The sequence below is a fragment of the Gopherus evgoodei genome, chromosome 12, assembly GCF_007399415.2.
Source record: "Gopherus evgoodei ecotype Sinaloan lineage chromosome 12, rGopEvg1_v1.p, whole genome shotgun sequence".
NCBI classification, from domain to species: Eukaryota; Metazoa; Chordata; order Testudines; family Testudinidae; genus Gopherus; species Gopherus evgoodei.
The window spans coordinates 18590837-18607299 of NC_044333.1; the positions used below are offsets into that span (position 1 = coordinate 18590837).

A 16463-nucleotide genomic window follows, 5' to 3' on the forward strand; every position below is an offset into this window, starting at 1 on the left:
GGCCTCTCTCCTCTTTCTGAAGTGTGAAGTGGATAGCGTAGCCTGCTGCCATTTATGCATGACTCCACCCTTGCGCAAAATTTTCATCTCGAGAAATATGTGTGTAGTTTTTGCACACCTCTAAACACAGGAACTGTGATCATCCCTCATCCTTTAGTGGCATGCGTAAAACTGAGGTGGGAGGTACGTTCCTTGTACCATCCCATCTCATCTGTGTTGCTGGTCCTAGTGCAGGTGCAATTTTAATATCCAAAACAAGTCAAGAAATTCAAAGTTATGTAGCCCACAGCAACCCCCTAACTTAATCCCCTTGTGGATATATGTTCTATTCTCCATTACTGTCCACTGTTAATTTTATTACCTTAATATATATCTGGAGCATCTTGCATCAGTGGTATTAAAAAATAGTGGAAAATTATGTACTTGACTTTTTAATGTTTAAACTTATTTTTTTTTGTAAACCATGTTTCTGCAAACATGCAACAGGTAGTGGATTAACACAGTGGTTCTTTACAGGTGACGCTGACAAGGATTTTCCAATCTAGGCATAAATAAATCTTCTATTAAAACAAAAAGCAGCAGGTGATCTGCTAGAAAAATTATGCATATTCTGACTCTACAACAACAGAACCACTAGAATAATCTATGCCATTAACTATTCAGTTTAGTGAGGAAGAGATTTCTTTGTAATCTTGTGGAAATGCTTTATGTGTCACATTAAAAATCTTCTATTAAAGTACCACAAGAAAAGTAATCTAGAGCCTAAAAGTAGCGAACAGCACATTTACCTGGTGATGATGTCCAGGGTAGTTACTTGTGGAATTTGAATCTGCTGAGGAGTCAATCCATGCTGTTCTAGCTGTTTAGGGATCAAGTGTCTATGTGCTATTTCTATCTTCTCTTCTTGTGTATATCCTTCAAAAGAAAGCATTTCATTCATTTTCTTACCTATACTGTACCAGGATGTCAAACTTCTTACTAAATTAAATGTAAAACTGAGAAAATTGAACAAAGTGAGTCAGTTTACTGAATTATATTCAAATCACTCTCAATCTCAAATAATCTCAGGAGTCCATTAGCTCCAACAGGTGAACTGCCTGCCCAACTAGACTGTTGTTTTAAATTTCCAAAGCATACCCTGTAAAAATGCTGATTTTTGCTTAGATCAGGTCTTGGATTGAGAGACTCCAAAGATTTGGTTTCCGACATGCCAGATGGTACAAACAATCAATGAAAGCAGAAAATGTTTCTGAAGTATGTTATGGGGAAACTTCACATCTCGCCATATACTCTATAGTTACTCCGTTGATAATATGGGAACAATCAATTATTTATTTACTATGATCATCCAAGGTATAATTTTGAAAAAAGCCTCTAATTTCACAGGCACAGTCAATTATGGGTGTACCTATGTTTGCACAGTATGTTTATGAATGATATGTTATATACAACAAACATAACTGAATCAGACATCTATCTGATTTTTGGTTACAAGTAGCTCTTACACATTACAAGTAGCTCTTACACATGGTAGATGGATACCAGCATTATATCCATTTAAACCCACAAGATTTCAGATACAAAATTAGGTCCCAATCCTGCAAACACGCATGTGGGAGAGTTAATTCACTCAAACAATTCTACTGGGATTTATATGAGTAAAGTTATGCACATATGAAACTGTGGATTGAGTAAACTGAGACTCTTGAAAATTTGTTCTGTATGCCATGTAAAAATATCAAAATGTAAAACGTAACAAAAATAAAACCACCAAGAGATTCCTCTCCCCACAAGAATTAGGGGGCACTCAAGAGGAGCTTTTCCTGTGTAGATCAGTGTACATTTCAATGTAGTATCTAGCTGTACACAGCCAGAAATCCGTGACCAGCTAGAATTTAATGGCTATCCATCATTATGATCCCTGCTGTGACCATTCAACAGGGATAGAACTCCAATCTTCCTGCTGCAAAGCAAAAGCTCTCTCGAAGATCTTGTGAAGAAACTATTAGCTGACAGCAGGATAGGACAGATATACATCAATCCATTCATTAAAGTTCTTCACAGACTGCACAGTACTGCATCTGTTACAAACTAGGTCACATGCTTAGGCCTAGATTTTCAAAAGTAAAACACTGAACATCCCACACACTGAAATTCAGAACCTCTGACAGTGTCTCATGATGGACATCCAAAAATGGAGGCAATCAAATTAATTAGTTACTGTATAAAAGTCTTGGCAACAGATTCTAATTTTCTGTGGTGCTAACCTTACAAGAGTACACTTTTTTCTTTAAGGGAAAAAGCAATCATTTTAGTCAAAGCATTTAAGTGTTACCTGGAACCTGAATGACCTCCATTCTGTCCAACAGAGCTGGTGGAATGGTAGCAGTAGTGTTGGCTGTGGCTATAAAAAGGACTTGGGATAGGTCAAAGGCTACATTTAAGTAGTGATCGGTGAAGCCATGATTTTGTTCTGGATCCAAGACCTTAAAAAGAGTAAACACAAAAATAATGCAATTGCTCCATTTCAAAAACACAAAACACCACATATATGCTCTCATTTAGCTATCTCCTATGTGCTATTCGTATTGAAAGCACGCTTTCCCATTGGATGGGAGTGTCAGATTTGCCTGAGTAAGGCATGCAGTACCAGGCCCTAAATGTAATTCCTGGTCTCTGACATTCTGTCCATCTGTTTTAGTTATTTACTACTAGATTCTATACTGCATGGAAAAAATTGCAATAGAAATCCCTTAATGAAACTTGTGTTTAGTTTAGAGTATTGACAGTAGACAAACACCACAAACTATTGAAAGGTAAACTCTGTACAGTACAGACTGTGTATTATGATTGCCAAAGTCTTCTAAACTCATCCAGTTTACTTCAGCCCAGTGCCACTGGAGTTGCTAGAAGCATTTCAAAATTCAATTATTTAAAATCTCTTATATTAGAGCTTTTATATGCATTACTCTTCAGATTTCTGTATGGTCAATCCTGCCTTTTTAAAATGGTTATATAATTCTCAACCATTTTCTTAAAGTTCATGCTGATTCTGCCTGCAGACTTCATATTACTCAATGCCAGAAACACCATCAAGTGTTCCACTGAACACGGCTCTGGTGAGGCCACTGACACCAGAAATAAAGAACTGCCTTCAGGTTAATATTCCCTCTCATGAGACTGCACATATTACGCAAATCACTGTAATCCACCTAATGCTACAGGCAAGGGATTACCTTTCAAGTTATACTCTGAAATAGTAAAGGGTTCCACCTACTGTTATTCAGAGTACTTATAGTGTCTGAAGTATTTATACGGTAGAACAAAGACTTCTCTTAAAGATCTCTGCTTGCAGAGAAGCCCTCCCCCAAGAAACATAACAAATTATAGACTTTTTTTTCATTGTTTTTAAAGAAATGAAGACGTCTTCATTACTTCACATCTATCACTCAGCCTAAATATAGAGGAACACTGCAGCAAAGTCCTTTTTTCCTAAAGAAATTCACTATTAAGTTAAAGTTCACTGTATCAGGAATTGTCACTTGCACTTAACTTTCACACTATAAACTGACTGACTACTTTTGAATTAATTTTAAGTAGAATTCTCTCCATTTCAAAACGCTTAACCTAGAGTTAAGCTTTAAAGAATGTACCATTTGCTTATGGCAAAAAGCTTGAGACTGCTCTAGTTTTTTCCTAATATGCCAATATTAAAAAAAACTTGGAAATTCAAATTTAATCTTCCACATTATATTTAAATAAACAAAAATTCCACACATTCAAACGTGTGAAAATGCAAAGTTAAAATCATCCAAAGAATATTAACTTAACTCGTTATGTGGTCAGCCTTCCATCTTCTCTTCTTCCTTTTATAACAACTTTGTCAATTTATTTTCCGATTAATCAATTTTTGGTTTGGGCTTTTTTCCTCTCTAAACCAGTTTCAAGATGTGCTCAGATTATGGCCAGGACATCCTAAATTTTGCATACCACCCTCCTCCCCCCTCGACACAGTAACCGTATTACCATTAGCCTTCCAGCTTCCTGCATTTCTTTTTCCCCCCTGAAGAGTTTTAAGAAGGCTTCAATTGTAGGTATGGACATCAAATTTTCAGACACTGTTTGAACAGTTTATCAGTGGGCTACCGAAAAACGGAAAAAGCACTGGTTTGGGTAGCTGGTTTCATAAATCTTTCCTCTGACAGATATGGCAATCTCTTGCAATATCCTGGACAAACCTTATTGAATTAAGTTATATCTTACTGTAGTAACTGAATGTATCACTGTGGGCCAGGGATTGTATGCAATTCCATGGCTGGGTGGAGGTGTAATTATGCATATTCATTCAGTCTGTAACACCTCTGACAGGGCACCACCATTTGGAGAGACTTGCATATAGCGGTTCAAACTGGATACCCTAGAAATCAGCAGACAATGAAAGCATTTTTTGATAAATAACCTGGGTTTAAATTACCAAGAGCCTTTGCTCCGATCTAGCAAACAGACAGGACCTTCTGTGAAAGGGGAAGGCCCCAATCCATAGGGAAAGATTGAAAGGACTGACACCAACCAGAGCCCTTGTGGAGATGTTTTCTCTGTAATGCTTTTACCTTAAGAATAAATATGCTTGCTTAGAAAGAGCTGTGTGGTAACTTAACTGTAGGTAACTACACTGTTTATAGCCTCTGAGGCAAAAAGTAGAGCAAGCCTGTTTAGGCAGTCTGACTTGGAGGGAATTCACAATGTAGGCAGGGAACTGTGCAGCCTGGAAACACCTCAGTTAAAAGGGAGAGAGCCTCATGTCTTCACGCAAGAGAGGTCATTGCTGGGGAGCTTGAAGCCTGAGAGCAGATGCCCTGAATGGACCATGGAAGGGGAATACAGGCACTGTTGTCCTGAACTCTGCAAAATGAAGTTTCAATCTTCATTATCACACAAACTTCTGCTCTTTCCACTAAGTGCCAAAATTTCATGATCTTGGCCAAATCAATTTCTATTCTAGGACAGAAAGACACACTAGCTCCAAGTCTTACGACATCTGTATCTTTTGCAGCTTATGGAATTTTTTTAATAACTAAGTAAAACTGCTTTCAATATGCTACTTGTCTGTTCAGGAATTGTTAAAATCAGATGGACCATAAAAAAAGATCATTGTCTGGCACCAGCACTGGATGATTTACGAATAAGGCATTGGGACCAAGTTCTCTGCTGGTATAAATGGGGAACAATGCTGACATCAATGGAATTTTACCCATTTGCACTAGAAAACAATTTAGCCGTCTATGTTTTATGGTCACTGATGACTTGAATTTGTGTAATGACCAAGTAAGATTGTCTCAGTTTGTGATCATGCTCAGGGTGGTGCTCTGATGTAAAGTTAAGGCTGTTTGGATAAACTCAACAATACATTTGTACTTTCTGAATAATTTGGGGGGTTGTAAAGTAGAATTCTTACTTTTCTTACAAAGTTGTTTGGCTGAAGCAAAGGACAGATTCTTTCAGCCTTAACTTTAGGTTAATAATGGTTTTCCCCAAGGAATTTCCATAGATTTTTGAAAAAATGTTTAAGAATTACTCTCTGCATAGACTTCCTGTACTGCTTTCAAGCCATTTGGAGACTGTGATGATTCTTGCAAACTAAGCAAGGGCTGTGGCAGAGCACAGATCATGCCCTCTCTCCTCCTGTGGTGTTCTATAAGGGAGAGGCTCCCCTCACCCGTAAATATATGTTTCCCCAATTCAGAATTTATATCATATGTGGAAGTGGCTGGTAATAGCTAGCTACTATTTACGCATCAAGGCCCGCAACATTTTTAATTTAACACTCCAGAGTAAAAAAATTATGCCTGCTTCAGAGAAAGTCTTTATAAAGCTTTTGTATTACATATTCTTCCATACAGAAATTTCAAAACATATTAAGTTCAACAGAAAATGAAAGTTATTTTAACAGAAATTCACTAACTTGCATATCCTCATTACTAGAGTCCCATAGGATTGGCCTTTTTTGTAAAATGGAAAATATTGATGGATGATCATTAATTCTAATGACTAAGTCTTGTATTGGCACTATATGTCCCCTCTGTTGGTAGCATGGAAGGAAGCAAAAACCACAAAAGTCCTGTGGAAGCCATGCAAGGGATCTACATGAATGGTAGATGCAAATAATGAAGAAAAGTACTCTACTATACTGTACTTCTCCAAATATCTGCCACCAAAGCACTCTTCACAAACCAGCAATGTTTCTATTGCAGGGTAGCCCAGATTCCAAGGTAAATGGATATTAGTTAATGCCGCTCAAAACAGCACTGAACTTCCTTTCTGCATCGTGTGATCCTCCATCAGAGGGGTCACAGAGAACAGCCACCGCCCAGGTTGACAGAAGTTGATCCAATAAAAGGTATCACGTCACCCACCTTGTCTCTCTCATATTCTGAAACCAGTACGGCTACAACAACACTGCTAAATTAAAATGGAAGTTCCACACCAATTCTCAGCTAATCAAAATAAGCATTAGCGCAGAAAGCACCAACAGAACGTCACATGTTCAAGTGGGCAATTGGAGAACTATTTGAGAGCAAAAGACAATTAACTTCTTGCTGGTGTAAGGCTCATTTCTAAATGCTAATATTGGTATGCTCAGAAATTCTAGACTACCAGCACCTACAGAAAATACTTTATTGTACATTCAGTGTTCTCAACAAGCTTCACATGCACACTATTAAGATACAATAAGCATGAGCTGCACTCCTTATTTAGGCCTAATTACAATTAAAAGGGCATTCTCAACTGAAAACCAAAGAAATTTAAAAAAATAACGAGCTAGCAGTACTTTAAGGCGATGTATCCATCTGAGTCCTCCTGCCAGTTTCTATGATTCTACAACAGTAGTCCCTAAACTGTGGGTTGCACTCACCCAAGGGGGCACAGAGGAATACCAGGGGATGGGAGGCACGTGGCAGGCCCAGGCCAGCCACACACTGCCCCCAGCCCTGCTCCAATCCCAACCGCAACTCCCCTCCTGGCTTCAGCTCCCAGACACAGCCCCCGGTGCAAGCTTAGCGTTGCAGGTGCCCAGTTTTCAATCAGAAGTTCAGGTCAGAATGGGGACTGGCAATGTCCAGTCAACACCGCTGACCGGACACTAAAAGTCCGGTTACCCGCAGTAACTGGCCTTCGCTGTTGGGGGGCAGGAAGAGCAACAGCTGCTGGAAGGGTCTCTGGAGAAGCACTCAGATGGCTCTGGCAAGAGAGGTACTGGTGGCTCCCCCATCCTGCCCCGAGTGCGGCTCTCCCTCCTTTGTCCTGCCCCAGTCACCCTCTACCCCCAGAGTGCAGTTTGCCCTCTCGCATCCTGCCCCAGACACCTCCCATAGCCCTGGAGCATGGCTCCCCAACCCGCACCCTGCCCCTATCACTCCCCATCCCCTCCCTACGCCACTCAACTCCCCACCTGGTTTCCGGGGGGGCGCAGACCAGGTAAGGGAGAGACATGATTGAAAAAGTTTGGGGGACCACTTTTTTTTTATTATTATTATTATTATTCAAAGTGCTTTTCTTTCCCTTGTTGCTGTGTGAAAGATGCACACAAACAGTAGGCATTCTTCCTATAGGAAAAAACTTGAAACTGTTTCAAATACACAACTACATAAACAAACTATTTTCTCTGATCTCTTTCAGTTACAGTTACTTTAGAGGTTACTCATCACAAAAGCAGGTAAACAGTTTTGCAGACAGAAGTTTGATTTTTAAGTCGACAGTGGTCCTTCAAATTTCAGTGGTATTTTTGCCTGACTAAAGAATGAAGGAGCAAGGCCAGTGTTTACAAAATGATCATGAAAAGTCTGGAAAATGTATCCATTTAACCAATACCACATGTACTAAAGGTTTACATAGTGTATGTGGTTCTGTTCCAAAGGCGTTTAGTACTCCTAAAGTTGAATGTGTTTGATCTTAGCAAAGGCTCATTTACTATCCTAGGTATGATTTTGGTTTGACTGAAAAACAGCTAAGCCAGTAAGCTCATTGATCCGACTACATCATGTATACTGAGCACATATGTGCAGATGGCTTGAAATCAGGCTCTTCTGAATTTTGTGACTGCAAAAATGCATGTGAACCCCCATAATTTATATGTATGAGTAGGCATTTGTGCACCAAATTCAGGTAACGTGATTTTCATTTACCCAGCTCAGGTAGCTAGATGTTCAATTACCCGATCTGTATGCTTTAAAACAGGCACACATATTCCTGTGAAAATGTGGCTCAAGTATGTAAATTAGGTACAGTACAGAAAAGTCATTGCCATGTAGTGAGTAACTCTGACAAGGAAAACCACAATAACTTACTGCTGTTGTGAAAGAAAAACTAAAGGCTTAAATAACGAAGTGTTGGCTTCCTGTTGCTAGTATTTTTACTTCAGAGTGTTAGTTGAAATACTTGCAAATATTTCAGCTCTCATTTGAGTCATTTTTCACTATTAAACAAGGACAGTATTTACAAAGATCACTGCACTATGAATATGCTGTCCTCTGTTTTTGAATTGTGTCTGAAATTAAAAGTCCATACATATGGCAATAATCCACATCTGCTTCCTACCCCACACCTGTACCACCTTCATTCCATCTCTCTCTCTCTTACATTACTGTGCTTTTTCTTGCCACATGATAAATTACCAATGGTATGTTGACATGAAAAGTTCTCACATTACACATAATGGAACCTATGCAACTCCTGAGCAATTGCATATTGCTGTCAAAATAATTTATCCTTCGCATTATGGCATGAATACATCCCTTGTCTTAGCCATTTGAATTACAGCTATGAACAGTGTTGGTAATATTTAAAAAAATTACAATCTGTACATTTGTCAGGAAAGTGACTGAATAAAACAAACACTCAGAACTGACTTTCATTATAATAAATACTTTGTACTTTTTGAAAGAAAGAACATTTTTGTTCAAAAAGCTTTCGATCACAAAGAATCAGTCGGGGTGCATTTTTAACTCACTGTAAAAGCAAAACAGTTAAGAGAAGATGTAAAATGGAGCTATTTCACAGTTGATGTCATTTGATTAGTAAGGAACTCTAGATTTGAAATCCTGCACAGGGTCTGGATACAAGTATCTGAAAATTTACAATGACGATGTAATAAAATGCAATTCTTATATTCCTTTTAAAGGTGATGTCTGATTATTAAAAGTACACCTCTACCCCGACATAACACGACCCAATATAACATGAATTCGGATTTAACATGGTAAAGTAGTGCTTTCGCTGCGCGCTCCGGCAGATCAAAGCAAGTTCGATATAACATGGTTTTCACCTATAATGCAGCAAGATTTTTTGGCTCCCAAGGACAACATTATATCGGGGTAGAGGTGCACACTTGAAAAATACACTTGAGTCCTAAAGGCAAGGCTGTGACTCATCGAACATTTCCTCTCAACAGATATTGTTCACCACTATATCATTAGATTATTCAGAGGCTTCCTACTTAAGTGCTCTTCTCAGCAGAGACCTGTTGTCAGCATTTTGTCTCAATCAGTAAAGGAGAGGATGAGGCCTTCAAGAATCATAGCCAGGCAACTGCGGTGAGCACTAATTCAATCAACCTGGTTACATATGAATACCTATTATCACATTCATATTCTAAAAGTTTGGAAGAATATATAACCATACAAAATAATGTGAACAAAGCTTCGGCAGATTTTCTCCCAAGAAAACAAGTCTCAATAGATACCACAAATAGAATTAATCTTTTGTTGAAAGCCTAGTCTTGTTCCTTTTCAGTAAAACTGTTCTGTCAAGACTTCCACTGACATCTCTGCAGCACATGGACAAAATGATTTTGTTTCACTTACTGAGATAAAATGGAGCTTATTTATACGGGCAGTTTTTATTAAAGTTCAACCATAAACTTTTCAAAGAGGCCTCAAACCCATCCCCTAACTCAACATGCTTATTTCTGTGTGCAAGCATAGAATTTAGAACTGTGCACAAAACTTGCCACATCTTTGAAGCATACATCATATATATTTCTGAAAATGTTAAATCCATTGGATTCTGAAAGCCCAATATTCTTACTGGCATATGCAGCAAGTTAAAAGCTCTGGGAATTCTCCACAAGTTTTATTTACTGGATTTTAAAATTCATTCAGTTGTATACATCAATTCTTCTTCCCCACTCCCCCCACATCCCTTGCCTAACCACATCCCTTACGGAACCCATTTCTTAGCTAATTGCTAGTTGCTGGCTAATGTGTTATTTACTAAGATATATGTGCAATGGCAATAATGTATTTTTAAATATCTCCAGACAGTATGATTGCTTACATTTAACTGAAATTGTAACAGAAAAAAAAGAGTCGGTTACATGTATGAAATTCTGCATTCTATGATGGAACTTTTTCATAAGAGCAAACATCTCTCCCTAGACTCTTAACTCTTTTCTTTGCCTTGCTAAGTATTTCTAAGGTGGAAAAAAGAGAGACGCCCCTACTCTTACTCGGACAGTATTCCAACCACCTTTCCAAAGTAAACAGAGGTGCATTTCAACAAATTACCTTTATCTAATATAGCAAGGTTAGAATTTTTCAAAAAATTAGGTTGAATACATCATTTTATGAAAAAACAACACTTAAAGAGCAAAAATATCTTGGTAATTTCCGCAGTATATTCACATGCATACAAAACTTTCTCTGTACAAAATATTTTACTACCATAAAATCCAGAGGTAAGTCCTATGGATGTTTAATAGCCTGCCTATAATGCTTGGTCTTATTTCACTTCCCTACAAACACATACTAACAAGCACTTGGATCCATTTCTATTTTCTTCAGCTTTCAACAGAGGTCATCTAAATTTAGAATAAATGTTCCCTTGTTGAGGAACAGTAACTGGAAGTAAGACAACATTCTGTTTTGCTTAAGCAATAACTCCACAGAAGCACCACGACAAAAATATATCTGACTTTGCCTCGAAGCTTGTAAGGTGGGACATATTTATTCTTGAGTTTACCAACTGTACTGGTACCTTTGAAGATTATCACCATTAAAATACACTTAAACCCATTAAGATCTTTTCCCCATGCCATTTAAGATTAATAATGGAAGCTAGTCAGCATAAAAGTGTGGTTTGAATAACAGATATGCCACTCAGCTGATCACTTGCACTCATTAGTTTCCTACAAAACAGCCACATTTGTTCAATCCAAATGGAAATGCCAACAAAGTACAACCACCAAAGCAGGTTAAAATTTTTTTTTATGTTGTGGTCCGAGCTCTCCACTAGAGGAAGTGGAGGACCAGCTTCAAGATGTTTAGGCAGGGGTACCAGCTAGGTTTCAAAATAAGGAGGCAAGCAGGTTTTGGTAACCTTAGTAACAATACTGATATCATTTAAAGAAAGATGCTATTATGGCTCAAATCACCTTAGATGGCAGCAAAAGAAGTGATGAGAAGCAAGACAGCTGAGAAATGAGCTGAAGAAAAGATAGCTAAGACCTTGTAATGAACGTGTACTTGAGAATATCAGAATTTCCACAATGGGTTTGTATCAAGAAACAGAGACTCATTAAACCAGGAGTGGGCAAACTTTTTGGCCTGAGGGACGCATCAAGTTTTGTAAATTATATGGAGGGCCGGTAAGGGGAGGGGGTCGTGGCCCAACCCCCACCTCCTATCTGCCCCTCTCCAGGGACTCCTGCCCCATCCTATTCCCCCTGTTTCCTGATGGCCGCCCCGGAACCCCTGCTCCATCCACTCACCCCCGCTCCCTGTCCCTTGATCACCCCTGAGCCCCCGCCGACCCATCCAACCTCTCCTCTCATTCCTGACGCCCCGCCCTGCCTCCCCCCTGCGGATCCCTGACCCATCCAACCACCCCTTCTCTCTGTCCCCTGACTGCCCCGTTGCCCCATCCGACACCCCACCCTTCCTGACTTTCCCCAGGGACCTCCACTCTCATTCAACCCCCTGTTCCCCCCCCGACCGCCCTGTCCCCCATCCACACCCCTACCCCCTGACCACCACCCCGAACTCCCCTACCCTCTATCCAACCCTGCCTGCTCCCTGCCCCCTTACCGCGCTGCCTGGAGCGCCAGCGGCTGGTGACGCTACAGCCACGCTGCCCAGCTGGAGCTCGGCCACACCACCGCTGCCACCACGTAGGACAGAGACCAGGTCAGGTCAGGCTCTGCAGCTGCGCTGCCCCAGGAGCTCACAGCCCCGCCACCCAGAGCACTGTGCCAGTGACAGAGCGAGCTGAGGCTGCGAGGGGAGGGGACATAGCAGGGGAGGGGTTGGGGGCTAGCCTCCCGGGGCAGGAGCTCGGGGGCTGGGTAGAATGGTCCCACGGGCCTCTCCATTAAACTATTCATTTTACCTAGATGTCAAGGTGGAACAATCAATCAATTAGATTTGGTATTATAGTCAATGTCTAACCATTGTTTGAGTAAACACCAGGGTTGATTAAAAACACTGAACTAAAAACAAATTTACTTGTGATATATTTGGATCTTTCAATATAGGAGACCCAAAAACTTTACAAACTATGGGACAGATCCTCGGCTAGTGTAATGTATTGCAGCATCATTCAAGCCAATGGCACTAAGGCAATTTACACCATGAGAATACCTGGCTCAGAATTCTCAAAGTACAAATTCCTTCATGTCCCACTGGAATGTCCACCGTTACGGAGGTAAAATGTGCAAAATGCTTAATAGTGTATAAAAACGCTACCCAGTAATCTAAGATAGGAAATGAAGAATACTCTGAGACTGCAAGGAGAAGTTACAGGTAGAATAAAATTAACCAAATTAGAATTCAGGTACAACTTTGGAGATAGCATCCATACTTTTGAGAAAATCATCATACTTTTTATATTTCATCCAAAGGATGGTACACCTCTACCCCGATATAATGCTGTCCTCGGGAATCAAAAAAATCTTACCGCATTATAGGTGAAATCGCTTTATACCGAACTTGCTTTGATCTGTAGGAGTGTGCAGCCCCCCCCGGAGTGCTGCTTTACCGCGTTATATCCAAATTCATGTTATATTGGGTCGCAATATATCGGGGTAGAGATGTACCTCCAGATTACAGATGCTGAGCCATTGCTTCAGTATTGGCTAAGAGGACTTACTAAGTGGCACATTTTCCACTTCCACCCTTTATTAAAGTACTTAGATTTTCCTAGGACATTTCTCTTCCTTGCATTGACTGGACTAAGCTGAGCTGGGCCTAAAGTCTGAAGATATGATTGCAGAAGTGTTAGAAAAGGCAGACACTCAATTTGATTATTATCAGTGTGCTAAAGTAGCCTCCATTTGTAGGTTTTAAACAGATTTCTTCTCCTTACTTTTTAAAGCTCATTGCCATGTAAGGCCAGGAGTTTCACCATTCTTGGAGGCTTTCTATGCATTTCAGGAATGGGTACTTGATAGCTAGAGAACTATTTAATTAGATAACCGTGCACTGTTCGGACTTTTTCAAAGTTATTTAATAAGAGAATATGAGAGATTCTTTCAGGCACGCAGATTGCAAATTAATATCAGCTAAACATACCACCACAAAAGAGGACTAAAACACCAGCTTGCACTCATTATGAATCTCAACGGACTGGTTGACAGTCTCAAAAATGAGTCCGTTTTATTACATATAAGGTTAAGATTTCATCATGGTTATTTTTTAGTAAGAATGTCATGGACAGGTTGCGGGCAATAAACAAAAATTCACATAAGTCCGCAACCTGACTTTTACTAAAATTATGGAGGGGAAGGGGGACTGACAGCCCCAGTACCCTCCGCAGCCGTGGGGGCTGAAGCCGAAAAAGTCACAGAGGTTTGTTAAAGTCATGGAATCCATGACCTCCGTGATTAAATCATATCCTTATCATGAATAATGGGGAAAAACAAAATCAGATTGCATTTGTAGAAAGCCATGCACTAGAGTGACAACTGCCATAAAATAACACTTGGTTTTAAATAATATCTTTCATACTTAGAGTATCCCATAAAGCAGTGGGTTAAAAAAGAAATGACTGCAGTAACTCCGTTGGCAAACGGAACAATGACTGCACACTTAGTAACAGTGCGCACACAGCCAATCTTTGATGAGAAAGGATGTTGATTAGAATACCAGGATACGGTTGTATACTCCAGCTGAGGCCTCACTACTGCTCAGTAGAGCGGGACAATTGCCTCCCATGTCTTAAACACAACACTCCTGTTAAATACACTCCAGAATGATATTAACCTCTTTTCACAACTGCACCACATTGTTGACGGATATTCAATTTGTGATCCTCTACTACCCCTGAATCCTTTTCAGCAATACTGCCACCCAGCCAGTTATTTCCCATTTTGTAGTTGTGCATTTGCTTTTTCCTTCCTAACCGAAGTACTTTGCACTTGTCTTTTCTGAATTTCAACTTGCCGATTTCAGACCAACTCGCCATGTTGTCAAGGTCATTTTGAATTCTAATCCTGTCCTCCAAAGTGCTTGGAAGTCCCACTAGCTTGGTTTTATCCGCAAATTTTACAAACACACACTCCACCCCATTATCCAAATCAGTAATGAAAATATCGAATAGTATCAAACCCAGAACTGATCCCTGTGGAAAACCACCAGATACACCCTCCCGGTTTGATAGCAAAACACTAAACTACTCTGAGTATGGTCTTTCAACCAGTTGTGCACCCACCTTATATCCATCTATACCATACTTATATAGTTTGCTTATGAGAATGTAATGTGGGACTGTGTCAAAAGCCTTACTAAAAATCAAGATACATCATCTGCTTTCCCCTCTCCATGAGTAAGGCTGCGAGTTTGTCACGGAAGTAATGGATTCCGTGACTTTCCGGGACCTCAGGGACTTCTGCAGTCAGCCCCTGGGCCAGCCGCACACTCCTCCCCCAGCAGTAGCAGCAGGAGTTTGGGTGTGGGAAGGGGTTCATGGGTTGGTATGCGGGAGGAGGCTCTGGGCAGCACTTACCTGGAGTGTGGGAGGGGGAGGGGGCAACATCTCTTAGCTCCTATACAGAGGCATGGCCAAGTGGTTCTGTGCGCTCCCTCCACTTGAAGGCACCTCACCACAGCTCCTATTGGTTCCTGGCCAATGGGAGCTGCAAAGTCAGTGCTCAGGGCAGAGGCAGCACGCAGAGCCTTCTGACCACGCCTCCGCCTAGGTGTTGCAGGGACATGTTGATGAAATGAAAACCAATGCACTGCCGCGCCAACAAGCACTCGTTGCGCTCCCCCCCCCCCCAAAAAGATTTAGTCAGGAGTATACAGTACAAGTCACGGACAGGTCACAGGCCGTGAATTTTTCTTTACTGCCCATGACCTGTCCATGACTTTTACTAAAAATACTTGTGACTAAAATGCAGCCATATCCATGAGGCCAGTAATCCCCTCAAAAAAGGAAATTAGGTTGGTTTTGCATGATTTATTCTTAACAAATCCATGCCGGCTATTTCTTATATTCCTATTAATCTCTTGGTGTTTAAAAAATAATTGTTTAATAATTTATTCCAGCATCTTTCCAAGTTTCAAAGTTAGGCTGACTGAACTATAATTCCCTGAACTTAGTTGTTCTTGTTAAAGACAGGAACTATGCTTACTCTTCTCCAGACCTCTGACACCTCACTCATCCTCCAGGAGTTCTCAGAGATAACTGCTAAGAATACAATTTAGTCACAGAGGTCTGTGACTTTAATGAACCTCCGTGACTTTAGCACGGGGTGGGAAAACTTTCTGGGCCGAGGGCCACATCTGGGTGGGGAAATTGTATGCAGGCCTGGCACAGGGGGTTGGGGTGCGGGAGGGAGTGCAATGTTCAAGAAGGGGCTCAGGGCAAGGGATTGGGGCAGAGGAAGGGTGCGGGGGATATGAGAGGGCTCAGGGAAGGGGGTTGGGGTGCAGGGTGTATGAGGGGGCTCAGGGCAGGGAGCTGGGGTGCGAGGTGCAGGCAGAGGGCTTAGGGCATGGAACTGGGGTGCAGGAAGGCTTCGGGCTCCGGGGTGGCAGCAGTGCACCCCAGGGCCAGGGCACGCTCCCTGCTTGCCTGCCCTGTCCCCAGCCCTGTGCCACTCCAGGAAGTGCTGCGGCCCCTCGGGGACAGGGGGCATAGGGCTCTGCGTGTGCTGCCCTTGCTGTGCCTCCAGGTACCTCCCTCTGAAGCTTCCATTGGCAGTGGTTCCCTGCCAATGAGAGCTGCAGGGGACGGTGCCTGGAGGTAAAAAAAACCACACAGAGCCCTCTGGCCCCCCCGGCCCAGGGGCCACAGGGACATCCGCTTCTGGAGAGCAATGCGGGGCTGCAGCGCCATGGGGGGCAATCCCGTGGGCCGTAGTTTGCCCACCCCTGCTTTAGCATCACCGCCCCCCTGCATGCCAGAGGCTAGAGCCCCTCCCCTGCAGGAGGCAGGGCTCAGGCTGTCAATCACTCTACCCCCCCTGGGGT

The 16463-nt window shown here is 41.5% G+C and overlaps 1 protein-coding gene across 2 annotated transcripts in view; it reads right to left on the reverse strand.

Moving 5' to 3' along the window:
• The window catches only part of LONP2 (lon peptidase 2, peroxisomal), a 92452-nt gene that overhangs the window by 43841 nt on the left and 32148 nt on the right, over window positions 1–16463 (reverse strand). For both annotated transcript variants that reach the window (XM_030581217.1, XM_030581216.1), the window contains exons 9-10: window positions 2336–2486; window positions 789–915 (exon numbers count right to left, since the gene is read on the reverse strand). In XM_030581217.1, the coding sequence (XP_030437077.1) occupies window positions 789–915; window positions 2336–2486 (278 nt within the window). The remainder of the gene's footprint in view (window positions 1–788; window positions 916–2335; window positions 2487–16463) is intronic.